Source organism: Desmodus rotundus, chromosome 11, assembly GCF_022682495.2.
Source record: "Desmodus rotundus isolate HL8 chromosome 11, HLdesRot8A.1, whole genome shotgun sequence".
Taxonomy (NCBI): Eukaryota; Metazoa; Chordata; class Mammalia; order Chiroptera; family Phyllostomidae; genus Desmodus; species Desmodus rotundus.
The window spans coordinates 93,112,655-93,128,926 of record NC_071397.1 but is presented as its reverse complement, the minus strand read 5'-3'; the positions used below and the strand labels follow the sequence as shown (position 1 = coordinate 93,128,926).

The window sequence follows — 16,272 nt, the reverse complement described above, 5'->3', positions numbered from 1 at the left end:
TGCAAGAAGTTCCGGTCATTTCACACATTATCATCCATCCAAGGGAGCAGACAGTTAGCCCTATACATATAATGAAATGCTTTATAAAGAAACGTTTTATTTAATGTTTAGCATTTTCCAATCTTCATTCATCTTCCACGGAATGTTCCTGGCAAAAGAGGCTACTGTTCTAGTATTTCCAAAATAAACAGCTAGGTAGCTCCACCCAGGGAGGATTCTGGAGACAGAAGTCACTTCCGATTCCCAGGCCAGGAGAGAAAACTGTTATCAAACCTCAGAGAAAGTAATTACTATTATTTTCTCCCTTCTGTTAGTGTCTTCTCATGCCAAAGGGAAAAAGAATGACATCTGAGCTGGATTCTTAATCCTCCTGTTTTTTCTTTTTCTTCTTGTGGTCTAAGTGTTATGTTTCAAAGTGACTAAATCAGCCCGAGAAAAATGCACTAACTGAAAAACCAACCTAACCACCTAGAAAATACACACTCGGCATTTGCTTCTGATGTCGCATAATTTCTTTCTCTTTAAAGCTGTGAATTCAGTTAGCCAGCTATGCCTTGCCTTTCCAGACGGTAAGTCCTAGAGTTTGAATATGTGTTCGTCGTGCATGTAAAGGGGTTAACCCGTCCCTAAGACCTAACATTGCAATTGTCCTTTCTCTAAGCGCAAATTCGGTGTGAGAAACTTGAAAGAGTAGCTCTCAGTCAGACAGTAGGAACCCGTGTAGAAGGGTGAGGTGGTGAGCTGAGGAGTCGCCACTCGAGTTTTCAGCTCTGAAAACAAACCTTTTCTAAGAACAAAGCGGAGAGGAAGTGATCGGATCCCACACAAGAGAGGCATTCTCTACAGGTCCTTGTCGACCTGTGGCATCGTTCTTGCCAGAAGGTCCAGGATCTCTCAGAGCTTTTTCTGGGCAGACGGTGCATCTCAGATGGAGAGAGTCTGTTTCATGTAGAAACTTATGGGCATCAGCACCAGAAGAGTGTCGATCCACCCCACGCCTCCCACCTTCAGGAAAATCACTGCCTTTCTGTGATGGGCTTTCCTGGAGGAGTGAGGAATATTCTGAACTGGGTGTTCCTAACCACCCATTGTGAGGGTCTTGTGAAATGCAAATAGCATTTTTTAGACTGATGGCACCTGCACTGTTCTGTCTACATCACCTTCTCTTGCTGGGAAGCTGGATCATCTTAAAGGGAAGGAAGTACCTGTGAGTTAAGGTGGCTCAGACCCTGGGAGAGGATTGCCTATAGTATCCCCTGTATGCTTCATCATTTCCTTCAGTTTATTTCCCTTCAAGCACTGATACCAACTTTGAAAAGTTTATTATCTCAACATTTTCTCAAACATTGTACAATTTAATCCTAGGATTTTCATGAATGGAAGGGTAAACAGATCCCATCTATTTTCCTGTAATAATGTCTACATAAAAAAAGTCCAAACCTGAGAGTTCTTGTAAGAGTTTATTTGAGCCAAACTGACGGCATATGCCAGGGAGCAGGATCTCAGATGCTCTGGAGAATAACATTTGTGCAGTTTCTTTCTTGCATTTGAAACTAAGGAGGGGAGGTAAGGAAGATTATATGGAGGTGGGAGAAAACAAGGCGGGGATTGGATTACAGGACAGTTAACAAGGTTATGTCCAGGGTGATGTGGATTATTTCAAAGGGTGTGACCTAAATGCACAGGAAGATGGACAGGGCTTGCTCAGGGTAAAGATGGGCGTGGGGCATGACTTCCCACCCTGAATGGCCCCTTTGGGAATTTATGATCAGAGCACCCTGTGAGGTTACTTCCCATAGAACTCTTTCGTTTTCCATCCATAATCGTTAGTGTAAAATTCTGAAAATAAGAGGGAGATCAGGGTCTTAGTGGGCACTCTGGCAGGATGAGCTGCGTGAGCTGGGGTGGCTGGGTCCCCTTCTGTGATCGGACTTGGCAGAGAGGCAAAGGACAGGAGCAGCAGCTCCAGAACTAGGCAGCAGGGCCACTGCTCTATGAAAACTACCTAAAAATGTCCCCCGTCTCTGTCCCCTCCCCCCCTTCCCTGTGCTCTAGCCACACCTGGTGCTTCAGTGCTATTGCTGCCTGTGAGAGGCCAACTTTCTTTCTTCCAACGTCTTCACTCCAGCTGTTCCCAAGTCCTGGAGGGCCCTCCCCCTAGATCTTTGCCCTTATTGGGTGCTCGGGCCCTTGTCCCCTCTGAAGATGCCTTCTCAGAGCATCCTCAGAAACCCTTCCCCTTCTCTTTCTATCCCATTGTCTGATTTCCTGTTCTTGGTGAGCTTCTCTCACTTTCTCTGGTTTGTTTATTGTTTATCTCCCCAGCAGAGCCCCTGTCTGGCTCCTTCTTGGCAAAGTATCCCCAGTGCCTAGAACAGTGACTGACAGACAGCGGGTATTTAATAAGTACTTAGTGAATGAGCTATCTTCAGGTTGTGTACTTTATCATTTGACATACACACCTATGTGTGTATAGAAAATCTCTCATTCAGAACCAATTCCATTCCTGTATGCCGTATGCCAGGGCCTTCCAAATCCCATCAGAAAAATCAAGCAGGAAGGATAAATTTCTGCCAATAATACTTACCTTTGCCTTTTTCCTTTCTTGAAGCCAGTGGTGGGAGCAGATGGCATTGGGGTCTGGTGGCGTTAGTAGAGGAAATGAGATCTAGAGTTACTGTGTTCTTGTGGAAAGCATTCTAGAATAACATCCGGTGACCACATCAGTCAGCTGAAAGGCCCAGCCTCTAAATAGGCAGTTTCCCCCTCAAATACGTCTGAGTATAATCGTCTATTTATTATTCTCCCTCCTGCAAATGCCATAAATTTGATGGGTTTTGTGTTACCATTTTTTAAAAAATGCGGTTTCACATCCAAATGGAACCGCTTTAGTATTAAACCAGCTACACTCAAGTCGTCGTAACTTCGCTGTGGTTAGGGTTTTCCTGTGGATTGCATGACTCTTGATTTCTGCCTCGTGAAAAACAGGGAACAGCACCGCAGAAGGAGGAGAGCGACGGGGATGCCACCGCCACCCAGAGGCCCGGTGTCCAGGAATGGCTGGCCCAAGCTCGCTCCGCATGGGCGCACCAGCGACAGAGCAGTCTCCAGCAACAAAAAGTAAAGCACGTCCTCCCTCCCTCCGGCCTGCAGGTCCGCCCAGCAAACCCTTGAGCAAAATGTTACTTGTGTGCTAAAGACAGACGCACCTTTGTCTTCCTTTTGGACAGACTTGGCTAAATGTTTCAACTACTTATTTGTGACCACAGGAATGCTTGGTCATTTGAAAGTCTATTATTCTTTAACAAAAGCTTTAAAAGTAGTGTAACAATTAAAGTCCTCCTTATCAAGATTACCTCCTCTATTTTCAGACTTGCCCCAATTTCAGACTATTTTATATAAAACCTCAGGAAGGCCTGTGAGAATTGGTGAAAGTCTGAGTTACATGTTTTTTAAAGAAATGCAATTAATTTTTACTTTCAAGTAGATTCCAACACAAAATAAGATTGCAAATTATTGCCCAGTGGGGAAAAAAAATGAGTTTTGATGAGTAAGAATGATTTCCCATTGATAAATTAACTTCATGTGTTGGGCATATCAATTTTTTTTCAAAGAGTAAAGGCATCTATCATAAAATATGAAGAAGTATTGATGAAGGAAGCAGGCAATTAAAGAGCAGCTGCTCTCAAGCCTCCATGTCGGCAGCTCAAAGGTGATATTAATTTTGAAAAATGAAAGTGCATTTCTTACCACTGGAGGGCACCATTGCCCAGCAAAATTTTCTTTTCCCATTGATTTCCTCCCCCCACCCCCAAGATTTTTTCACATCTTTTATCAAAGCCACGAAAGCTATAGAGTACTTGGGAAAGGTGTTTGAGCCTCCACCTAAATCACACTTTTTATGCAATGTGCAGAATTAAAGCTTACCACAAGAGCCCTCTGAGGATTTTGCAGACACAGAACCACGATCGTAGGCGATGCCCGTGGGGTAACCAGGGTGCGTGTGTTTGTTGTCTTCTTGGCGCAGGAGCTGGAACAGGAACTGGCAGAGCAGAAGAGCCTCCTCCGGTCAGTGGCCAGCCAAGGAGAGGAAATTCTGACCCGGCACTCGGCGGCGGGGGCCTCTGGCGCTGCCGGGTATGTTAGGACGCTCTCTCTTCTGGGTGCTGTTTTTTCAAACGTCTGAAGAAATATAAACATCTTGATCAACGTTTTATTTTAAAAATCTGCAAAAATTTAATCATCTTATTTTCACTTTACAAAATTTGGGGTCTGACATAAATCATGTCCCTTTTTTATTACAAAATCATGAGCAAGTAAGTCTGTAACATAACAATATCACACTCGAGCACACCATATGACATTTTATTTATTTATTTATTTATTTTTAGAGACAGGAGGGGAGGGAGAGAAACATCAACATGTGACTGCCTCTTGCACACCCCCTACTGGGGGCCTGGCCTACAACCCAGGCATGTGCCCTGACTGGGAATTGAACCAGCAACCCTTTTGTTCACAGGTCAGCGCTCAATCCACTGAGCCACACGAGCTAGGGCCCATATGACATTTTAGATGAAATGCTCAAATTAAAACTATAAATTATCACGCCCATATTATTACCCTCCCAACCACATGCACGCAGGCCTTACTTCTGCCGACCTTGTATAAATTCACTTACATTTTGAATGTTTTGCTGTGCAGCATGAGTACAGCTTATGGGGGCTAACTTATCTGCCTTCTTCCCAATGTGGTCAGTATATCTTTCCAGAGAAGATACTTCTGGTTCCATTTTTTTAAATCAAGTAACAAATGCATTATGAAAATAGATCATGATGTTTCTATCTGAATATCTAAGTGCAAAATATATTCCCCATAAGAACTTATCTTCCCTCAACGTCATAAATGTATGTGCCTACTAAATGTCTTGATTTTTCTTGAAGACCTATTTTTATAATATCTACGCACAGAGTCCTTGAACTTTGAGTCCTGTGGTAGACTGGGGGCTGAAAGTCTTCCATGTAGAAGGATAGAGTATTAAAAGAAATATTAAGAAAGTTGGACAGTTTTCAAGTCGAAGATTTGGGTTTCAAGGTTGGAAGGAAGAGGAGCTACCGCAGGAGGAAGGCTCCCTATATTTGGGGTCAGGTCTGGGTTTTATTCTAGTTCAACAGCTGCCACCATGGAGAAGTAACCTGGTTCCAAGCCCCAGATTGCCCATCTGTGGACTTAGGATAATACGTGACTACCTTCATCACAGATGGGTTGTGAGAGTTGTGAATGTCTGCTGAGAGGATATACAGGAAAAAAAATTTAATATCCAAAGCACTGAAAAGAAGTTTTAGTGAAACCTGCCTTCGTGTGTTACTACAGCTTGTGCTAGAGGACTGGGGTGCCCTTTGGCAGCCACACCGTGGGAAACAGCTTTAGCTATGCTGACCTCAGTTTTCTCATTTCTGAACATTTATGTGAAGGAAATAGCGCAAAGGACGAAATACATATTATGAAGATAATTGTTGAAGTGTTATTTATAATCAAATAATTGAATAGGCAGAAATTCCCACTAGTATAGAAAAGCTTAAGAAAAAGGTTTATGCATATATAATCCTAAAAAATTATAACAACATGAGAAAATATGTGATACTAAGTGAAATGGGACGTAAATTGAACGTATAGTACATGTGGAGGTAAGAGCCATACTAGTACGTAGATTATCAAAACAAATGGAGAGGGATGATTTAAAGATTTGTTTTCTTTTCTCTCTTTTCCAGTTTAACTAGTGCTGACATAATGTTGTTGACATGTAGCATCAGCGTTGACTATACCACATGTATATTTATGTAACTATATATACAGGGCAAAAGCAGGTTTACAGTTTCTATAAGGAAAATAATACAATAATAAATAATAAGACAAGAATAAACTCTGGGTTTCACATACTCACAACTATAAACGTGCTTTTACCACACCCTATTTGTATATACTTAAGAATTTCAAGGGGAAAATAACAGAAACAAAACTAAAATGCAATTTCAATAGACATTATGACAAAATGTATAGAAAATAGGATTTTTAAAAAAGAAAAACAAGGCAAAATATTAATAGTTCATAAATATCAACGAAAAATAGGAATGACTAATATGGCACCTACAGTCAGAATTCCATTAAAAGAACCCTATAATTAAAAATTGTGTTAAAATATAAAGAGGATTTAAAAAAACCCTATGTGGGATCATGCTTAAAAATGTTGAGGCCGTAAATATGTGTGTCTGTATAAATACACAATGGAAAAAACCTTTCTTCCAACACTTACTCTTGAGACTTGCTTTCACTTTGCATTTTATATTCTTTTTCCCATTCTTCTAAGGTGTTTATGCACCCCTCATAGTTTTCTGAACACTTTTGCCAAACTCTATTTTTACAGACCCCTTACCCGCACTTCACCTCCTCACCGTGCAGTCACAGAACAGTAGGAATCTTGTGGTGATTTTTTTTTTCTGGTTGTTTCCTTGGCCCTTCACTTTGGAAAGGACCCAGATAAAAGACAAACTATAAATTGCTCTTCCGAATATAAAAAAACAATATTTGAAAGAGTACATTGCTGTGCAGCACTGACTTTCTATACAAGATTCACTTTCAAGACTGCTTATAAATTCCTTAATTTTTATACAAATGTTTTAGAAAAGTCACCTTTAGATCTAGCTGATTCTGGTTCAGCTATGCCTTTCAGGCCATTGGGCATATGCACCACATTACTAGGTTTTTAAAAAAGCATTATGTTACGCCTTTAATTTAGTAGCTGATTTTCTAAGACTATTAATTGTGAATTGGTTTATGTAAGAAAACCCCCGTGGGAGGGGTATGACGTGCTTCATGGGTACAAATGTGATATATAGAGAGTAAGTTCTATGTGAGGTATAGGGTGGCTGATGGAGGGGCCTTTCCATAATTACTAAGGAAACTTAAGTGGAAATTAATTGATACAAATATCAAAGGGAAAAAAGAATATTTTCCATGAGAAATAAAGGGCTATGTTTTCATTTAAGGCTGATTTGCTGATGATGTTTTGTATGTGTCAATGATTGAATGTGAGAATGTAGGTATTTCATTTATTTATTTTTAGAGAAAGGGGAAGGGAGGGAGAGAAAGAGGGAGAGAAACATCAGTGTGTGGTTGCCTCTTGAGCGCCCCCCACTGGGGACCTGGCCCCGAAACCCAGGCATGTGCCCTGACTGGGAATGGAACTAGCGACCCTGATGTATTTATTTTTAATCTTTTTTTTCAGTGACAGTTGACATTCAGTATTACATTATTTTCAGGTATACAGAATGTGGAGCAGGGATTTAAACACTCAGCTCCGTCTCACCCTAAAGGCCACAGTCATTCTCAGACATACACTGTCACCGTCTTTGAGGGTGACAGGCAGGTGCCTTCTTTCCATGTGCTGAAGCCTGGTCTTTAGACTCGGGGTAAAGACTCTCAAAGACTAAGTCACACTGTTATGGTTTTGAATGAATATGTGGTCTATTTGTCAAAGGACACAAGTCCACATATTTTCTGATCCCAAAAGATACAATCATTATTATCTTTAATACTGGGCTCTTTTCTATGTACTTTTAAATTATCACTGTCCTCATGGTCCCATTATAATGCATTTGTTTTATGGTTAGTCTCAACTTTTTAAATTTTAATTTCTATTTTTTCAAGTGTGAGCTAATGACTAAAATAATCTGGTTCTAATTTTAGAGGCCACATCCAGTGCATGCAATAAGTTACTTAGGACCGATCACCTTTTTTGCACACATTGTAAATTTAGAATATTTATTCTTCTAATAGTGAAAAACCTGATGTGTCATCCCAGGACTTGGGGATGGAAGGGGAGAAGTCAGCTGCCGAAGACCAGATGAGAATGAAATGGGAAAGTCTGCATCAGGAATTCAGTACCAAGCAGAAACTACTGCAGAATGCTCTGGAACAGGAGCAAGAGCAAGTGGTATCCAACATTTCACTTTTATATACTAACTATTGTAAGAGATGTACAGCTTTGCCGAGGCAATATAACTGTGCAATAATCTATATTTTCATTAACAATACCAAAATAAGACGTGAAACAAATTATTCTCCCTACCTTTTTATATGGCTTCCCCTAACAATGATATGTTTATATGTGAAAATTTGATTTATAGATACTGTTTTCCTCAGAGATAATTAATACCTGATTACTCTTTAGCATAAACCATTAAGTTGTAAGTGTTCCTCCTTTTTTTCACCACTTTGAAAATTATGGGTATAAACCAAGGATATATACATCTAGGACAAAAGAAATTTCAAAAATCTGAAACTCAGTTGTCAAGTCATCTTATTTTCATCGCTACTTCTAGTATTTAACAGTTGCAGAAGATCTTAAAGAGTCACTCTCGGGACCTGGGTGGTTCTAAAAGGAAGGGGAAGCCAGCGGCCAGCTAGAATGGTTCTCGTGACCCACACGCAGGCTGGTTTGCAAGAAGGGTAGGTACTGTGGGCTGTTGGACTTGGTTCCACCAAGCAAGCCACACCCAAAGGAATCAAGTATAGCAGCAGAAAGTTCCAGGTAAATAGCTGTTAGTTCTCTCTAAGCCCAAGCCCAAGAGTCAGAGGAATTAAGGCCTTGGAGAGCTGGTGAGTGAGGCCGGACCCCAGGCAAGCTTGGGATGCTGACCACAGCTGTGGCCCAGCGGGTTTTGAAGATGGAAGATAGTCCCGGGTCCTGGGCAAGCAGTGCTCATCTGGGTCATCCACAACAGCAGTGTCAACAGAGTAAATTCTAAGACCTGACTTTGGGCCCGAGGAAGCTGCTATTGTCATTGCTCTGGCCAGGACTAGCTGAGGGGCAGGGAAAGGACCCCCAAAGTGAAAGGTGTCATGTCAGTCAGTAAGTGAAGTGCATCTGAGAGGGGAGGGAAATGCAGGAGCTGACCAGACAGGCACCAAAAAGCAGGCGCAGCTTGCCAGGATTGCCTGAAAGCAGGTGGTCTAGCGGTCGAAAGGTTTCCCCATCTATTGAGAACCATGCCTGAGCCACTCCGGAGCCATTTATCTCCATCTCATTTTACAAAATCCACGCTTTCTCAATGCCCTCCTGTGGCCAGGAACTTTTCCCCCACACTGTCCACAGGAATAGTCCGAACGTGGGCCTCGGGAATACAAAACCCTCCATTCCTGCAGGCATCTGAGCCAGAATCATACTCCGCCCTGACACATGGTGCCCTGTACCTTTTGTGTAGACTCCTACCTGTGTTTGAATTAATCCTTTCTCACACCCCTATTCACACCCTCCTCAGACTCAGTTTGAGTTCCTGATCTCTGATGCAAAGCTCATCTTCATGTGATAGCAGTTCCCCGTTCTTTTGACTGTGAGGGATATTTACAGCCCTAAATCAGAGACTGCAGTCTTTCTGACTATCCTAAGTCAGATAAATCCTGGATACTTCTAGAAACATTTTATGCTGTTCATTCATAAAGTGCCCACGCCCTAGATTCCACCTGTAGTCCATTCACCTTGAAGCACCTGCATGATTCATCCAAGACTGCAGCCCTCCTGGACATCTACCCGTTACCTGCCCTTGGCCGGGAGAGCTACTCCATCTCTCAGTCAGTGCCTGCACCCTGGTGTCCTCCGTGTGAGCTCACTGGGAAACCCTGTTCTGCTGCCACCGACAACCCCACACGACACCTGGACTGTTAAGAGTTCAGGTGCACATGTATAGCTCACTTCCCTGGGGGCTGAGAAGTGGAAAGCATGGGATGTTATTTTATGATGTTTTTGCAGTTAGTTGAGTGCTTTGTTTTAGGAATCACTGGTCATTTGCACAAAGTGCCTTCTAGGCTTTCATGTGAAGAGGTGAGAAAAGGAAGAGAAGGAGCAGTTTGGCTGAGAGAGTTTCCAAGAAGAAAGAGAATGGTCATTTAATGAACATATTTGTGTTCTAGGTGTTAACATTTCTAACAGTGCTGTGGGGAGGTTGATATTATCCCTACTTTGTCTATCTATAAACTGAGTCTTGAAGAGATTAGACAATTTCTTAGGGTCCCATGACTAAGAAGAGACAGAGCTGGGGGTGGACACAGGTCTATCCAACTCCCTCCTTCTCCATGCCAGCATGCTGACAACTTGGGCACCGGATGTGCTTACTCCCTCAAGTGTAAAATCAGGCACTTTGGTGCGGGGGTGGGGGTGGGGAGGTGACAGGGAGGGGGGCGGCTAACATTCACAAGGTCAAAAAGCATCTGTCTCTCAGAGCAGTTTTTCTCTGTGCATGTCCATGCAGAACACCTTATACAGCTTCTAGGAACCTATAACCAAACCAAGGAAATATTTTATACATTTTTCAAAAATTAAGCAACCGTGGAAAGCTCTGTAAGCAGGAACTGAAAAGAAAGCAAAAGTAAAAAAGAAAAGTATTGGAAAGCCACTATAGCACACACGCTATAGACATGGGATTTAAGGTGATGGGCTTCAAAAAGATGCTGCGTGTAGTGGGCATTTCAGCTACAGTGGGGAATAAGCCTGCATGCGAGAAGAGACTGAGTAATCAGCCTGAAAGGGAAGGCCACACTGAGATGTTCTTGCAAAGTCTAGAAAACTGAGTTTGACCAGGAGCAACATTAAAAAGTCTGAGTGCTTGGCTGCATCGTGGGCCTCCTGGGGAGACATCTTGTGGATGTAAAAGAGTTTAGCGGAGGTGAGGGAACGATGACAGCAGAAGGGTCGGTCCAGACCCGGAATTCGGAATGGATCATTTCACCAGGGGTAGTGCCGCAACCAGGAAAACACACTGAGAGGAGGGCTGGGAGATTGCAGGCATTTCCCCCACCACTTTCCTCTTAAAATCCATCAGTAGAAACACTGCTATTGCTGAATCTGGTCACCGTGTTGAGTGGACGTGGTGTGTCAGGGAGGTCATATTTCTCTAGGACAGGTTTTCATAAGGACGGTTTTCCACCATCTGCTTTCCTGCATGCAGTTCTAAGTGAGAAACTTGGACATGGTGCATATGCTCTCGGATAAGCTGCCCCTGTTTGTCTGCAGCTTTACAGAAAGCCAAATCGGCTCCTGTCTGGCGTGCCACTCTACAAGGGCGATGGGCAGACCCAAGACAGATCTGCGGTGACATCGCTGCTGGATGGATTGAACCAGGCGTTGGAGGAGGTTTCCTCTCAGGTAGGGCTGCACTCTTACTTTGCTCATGGATCTTGGTCTTCGTGAAGTTGTTCCACCCCTGGGCATGAGCCGTTGTGACTCAACCCTGGTAAATAGCCCTGAAAGGCAGAGCCAGGAGACCCTAAAGTCTCATCCTGGTATTTTCCTTTGATTTCTCAAAACACTAATTAATTCATTCTTCCCCCTCTTTTTTTCCCCAGGGTGGAGGGACAAAAAGGCAGAACGTTCACTTGGAACAGAAGTTATATGATGGAGTCTCAGCTACCTCTACTTGGTTGGATGATGTTGAACAACGTTTATTTGTTGCCACAGCCCTTATACCGGAAGAAACAGAAACTTGCCTCTTCAATCAAGAGGTAAGTTTGGCAGCTTGTGTCTGTGAGTGTATATGACATTTCAAAGCACTTGACTTTCTGTGAGGTAAAGACTTGATTTGTATACAGATTCCTGGATCTAAACATTGAAATGGCCTTCTCTTACCAACCCTAGGCTCTTGCCAAAGATATTAAGGAAATGTCTGAAGAAATGGACAAGAACAAGAACTTGTTTTCCCAAGCCTTTCCGGAGAATGGCGATAACCGCGATGTTATCGAAGACACTTTGGGGTGTCTTTTGGGGAGGTTATCCTTGTTAGACTCAGTAGTCAACCAGCGGTGTAACCAGATGAAGGAAAGACTGCAGCAAATACTAAATTTCCAGGTAAGACTTTGTCAAAAATGTTTGTCCATTCTCCAGCCACGTTCTATCACAAACAGGATGCCTCACTGAGGTGTGATGTACCCAGCCCTACTTTTTTTCAAAGGGACAATGAAGATCAAGAGCTTTGCAGAAAAACTAGGGGACTGAACTCAAGGATCAAAAAGCGAAGAGTTTTATACTCCTAGAAATGGAGGTTGAGAAAACCAGCCAACCAAACTAAAGGCTAAATGGGACTTGAAACTCAACCAATAAGAGTCCTATTTTTGGCACATTATAATTATAATAATCCAGCTGATAATGGTGGAGTTGAAAACATATAATCAAAGAAATATGCAGGAAGGGCTGTAATAAACAATGAACCCCAGACTCCAGGATCCAGGCCCATGGAAGTGGCCTAATTTGTTCCACCTGTGTTAAAATAGATGGCGTTCCTTCCCAGTCCTAACTCCTCACACTGCCTTTTAGCTACAGACTAGAGTTCTGTTGCCAGCTGAATAATTGTGTGTGTGCTTGTGAAACTTTTCTTATGACTATAAATTTCAGCAAATGCAAAAATTGCTGGTAAGTTTTTAGTGTTGATTTTCATTCCTAATTTTTTTTAAAAAGTATACTTTGGGAATACTTAACTTTTAAATGGATTTTATTTTTAACAAATATAGATGTTTTATAAAATGGATACCAGTGATTAGGGCCGAGTTTAATGTAAGAATTTTGATTTCCAAAATCAAAAAATATTGTTAAGTGCTAAATAAATGTAGCATTAGCCAAGAAACCAGCTCAGAGAATGGAAAACATCTTTTCCTATGTATACAAACACACACAGGTGTCTTGGTTCCGGTGGCCCACGTGGTCTCGCCCTGCACACAGTGGGGTAAGACAAGCATCATCACATCTCATAAGTAAAACCCTTGTCTCTGGCCCCATTTTTTCCAGTGCTGTTACTACATTTTCCTGTTTAGTCTGCAAGGAGGCGTGCAGATTGGTTTGGGTTTTGATTTGTGATGGTTATTGCCTCTTAGGATGGCATTTCTTTTTCTAATTCCCCTGTTCAGTGCTTTAAAAAAATTACTACACAGTCCGTTCACTATTTTACTTTTTAGCCTTGGATTTTGTGTGATGATGCTCCCACAAAGCCTGAAATAGGTCTTTCCTTGGTGAGATTACCCTTCTCCTAGTGGGACGGTCAGAATTCTTGCATCTTGGTGCTGTGCATTCGTGTCTGACCTGCCCCCAGTGAAGAGGATGAGATGAATCAAACTTCATCCTATGGTGGACTACCGGCCCATCATACACATTTACTACTGGCCAATAAGAAATAGAGCTTATTTGCTGGTATTTTGCAGAAACGGGGGTGGAGTTAAACATTTTATAATTCAAACTTTGTTCCTATGGAGTACCAAAAATTCTGGTAGTTATCTCATTTTTGTACAAACCTAACTCAATAGAAGTACAGGGTCTAGCAGGAGTAGTGTCTGCTTGAGTGTGGTTGGTAGGGTAATAATATGAGTGTACTAATTTATAGTTTTAACTTGGACATTTCACCTAAAATGTCATATGATGTACTTGAGTGTGATTTTGGTGTTTTCTCTCACTATGTCTTTGGTCATGGTAGAAATAGTTATTTTCTAAAGCTCTGGATGACTTTTATAAGTTTGTGCAAATTCTTTGAAAATACGGAAAAGCAAGAAGTGAGGGAGAGAAGGAAGAGAAGGAGAGAGGAAAAGAGGAATCATATTATTTTTAAGAATCCTATTTTTTTTCCCAGATTGGAGTAACATTTATAGGTTGTTTTACTAGATAGAAGTCATTAGTGGAATATTTCTGCTGGAATTTTTTAATGTGCACATTTATTTCAGACATAACAAGAAGATTAGGATGACCAGTATTGCTTTTTTATTTGTATACTTTATCTCCATTTATATTGTGTTGGAAATGATTTGTGAAACAAACTCTTCAAAAGTCAACTTCAGGACTTGGATAAATTGTTGCCCGTTATTTTTACCTTCCCATGGATCAGTATTGTTTTTTCTGGACATAAAATTTCTCCACTTGTACATTATTTCTAAGAGCGTGTGTTACATTTACAACTGTTTTGAATTCTCCAGTGCACATGTTAAGTCTTCCGATTCCTTCCCCTCTCTAGAATGATCTGAAGGTGCTGTTGACATCACTGGCTGACAACAAATACATCATTCTGCAGAAACTGGCAAACGTGTTTGAACAGCCCGTGGCGGAGCAAATAGAGGTATTTACAGTTGCCTTTTCCCAGAAGAGCAAATGCATAGAGTAGATTGGATTTGCTATAAAATGTCAAATATCCTATGAAAGATTAATGGCTTACTGTGGCACTTTTGTTTGTGACATGTTTTGTTTTTAAGAGCTGGGTTTGAATAACTGGCCAGGTTATGTTGACTCTCTCACTTACACTTGCACTGAGCTAGGAAACATGAGCTCAGAAAGGGGGTCAGTGACAGATGCTGACCTGAAGAAGATTGTCCCCCAACAATGAGATTAGACATGAATGGCAGTGACCCATGCAGGAAGTCAAAGTGTCCTGGGAGTGGTACTGAGACGTACTAGGGATGTTCAGAAGAGGGCTGGATTGCCTCCAGCAGGGGTAAGGTCAGGGGAGAGTCTATAAAAGGGAATTGGAGCTGGACTGAGAAGTTTGGAAGGACACGTTGACTGGGGGGAAAGGTAGCCACGTAGAGAAGACGGCGAGAACAAAGTCATCCATGTTAGACAGTGCAGAGCTCTTCAGGAGAAAAACAAGGAATCGTTTTTAGCCAAACAAACAATGAACGAATGTGATTGAGGGACATAAGGTTGGATGAGAAAATGTAAGGAGACTTGTAGGGCCCATTGCATGTCAGAGAATTTGGGCTTTATTCTACAAATCATTGGTGTCTAAACTTGACTGACCACATACCTTATTAGTTAAAACAAACAAGCACATACCACAAATATATGAATATTTACTTATTTATAAGTCATAAGCAGGCGCTTTGTTACAAAGCACATGCAGGGACAGAAATGAGAATTGAAAATGAATATGGCTGCGTATATATAAACGAAAGGTGCAGTGTTCATCCTCATCGATCATGGTACACACTTGGGACAGCTGTACTCACCTCGGAGAGCCCTAGCAGTGGAGAGTCACTGGGGCATTGGAGGCTGAGAGGCCTGGGTCTGCGTGCCAGAGCCTGCCTTGGCAGGCGGGCCTGACAGCGCTGGGGTCAGGAGGCATGCTTCCGTCGTGAGGCTTCACACAGCAGACCTGGTAAGAAGGAGTGAGAATGCAGACTAGGGTAATAGCAGTGAAAACAGGGACGGCAGAAGAAAGGGGAAGGATGCTACAAAATATCTCCTGTTTCATCAGGTAGGTAGTTATGAAAAGTGTGTGCTGTAACAAAATTTTAAAACCTAATTTCAGTAGGGTTCTATGGATAGACGATATGTAATAACCTGAAATAGTTCTTTATATTGGGCTGGCCAAAAAGTCCATTGCATTTTTATGTAAAATAAAAGACATATTTTTCATTTTCACCAGTAACTTGACTGATCTAGATATTTTGAGCATGTTGGCTGTCTCCCACTGTTGGCTTCTATTGGGTAGAGGCCAGGGGTGCAGCTGAACATCTTCCAGTGCATAAGACAGCCCCACAGCTAAGGATTATTTGGCCAAAATGTCAATAGTACCAAGAAATTTCACAAACTACTTTTGACACATTCAAGCAGTCACAGAACCTTCTCCATACACCATACAAATCTTTTTTTTTGTCTTTCAGTTGCATTTTTACCTTTATTAAAATAATAAAGCATAACACACTGAAAATCTTGTGTATTTTCTTCCATCTTCAATATTAAAATGACTGCACAAAAAGTCACCAATTTTGATAACTTTTTTTAAATGCACGCTGATATGACAGCTGTCACAATATGATCTAACAGAATTGTTTCAAATGTAGTTAAAGACAACTACTAGAGCTATGCTACAGAAAAAACTAAACCATCTTTTTGGCCAACCCAATATAAAGTGATATCTATATCCGTCCATCTGTCTGTCTGTCATTCCATCTACCTACCTGGAACAGATCATCTAAAATAGATCTCAGAATTACATGTGTACTTCTCTTGACCATAATTTTACTTAACTCTCATAAGAGATCCTCATTCCCCCCCCCAAAAACAATTTTTCTATATCTTCTGCTTGAAAAGACCTGTTCTTAATTTTAATTTTCTTTTCTTTTTAGCTTGTAATGTACCTGATTCCACAAAAGATTTGAGCAGCCATAGTGATGCTCTGCCTGAATTTTTAATGTGAAATACAGGATGTGCAAAATCACAAGTGATACTGTTACTAATTACTGACCAAT

The 16,272-nt window shown here is 41.6% G+C and overlaps 1 protein-coding gene across 2 annotated transcripts in view; it reads left to right on the top strand.

The window, feature by feature from the left end:
• SYNE1 (spectrin repeat containing nuclear envelope protein 1) overlaps window positions 1–16,272 on the top strand; it is a 389,799-nt gene that overhangs the window by 269,435 nt on the left and 104,092 nt on the right. For both annotated transcript variants that reach the window (XM_045188911.3, XM_053914376.1), the window contains 7 exons: window positions 2,989–3,120; window positions 4,028–4,137; window positions 7,834–7,990; window positions 11,066–11,197; window positions 11,398–11,553; window positions 11,687–11,896; window positions 14,040–14,141. In XM_045188911.3, the coding sequence (XP_045044846.2) occupies window positions 2,989–3,120; window positions 4,028–4,137; window positions 7,834–7,990; window positions 11,066–11,197; window positions 11,398–11,553; window positions 11,687–11,896; window positions 14,040–14,141 (999 nt within the window). The remainder of the gene's footprint in view (window positions 1–2,988; window positions 3,121–4,027; window positions 4,138–7,833; window positions 7,991–11,065; window positions 11,198–11,397; window positions 11,554–11,686; window positions 11,897–14,039; window positions 14,142–16,272) is intronic.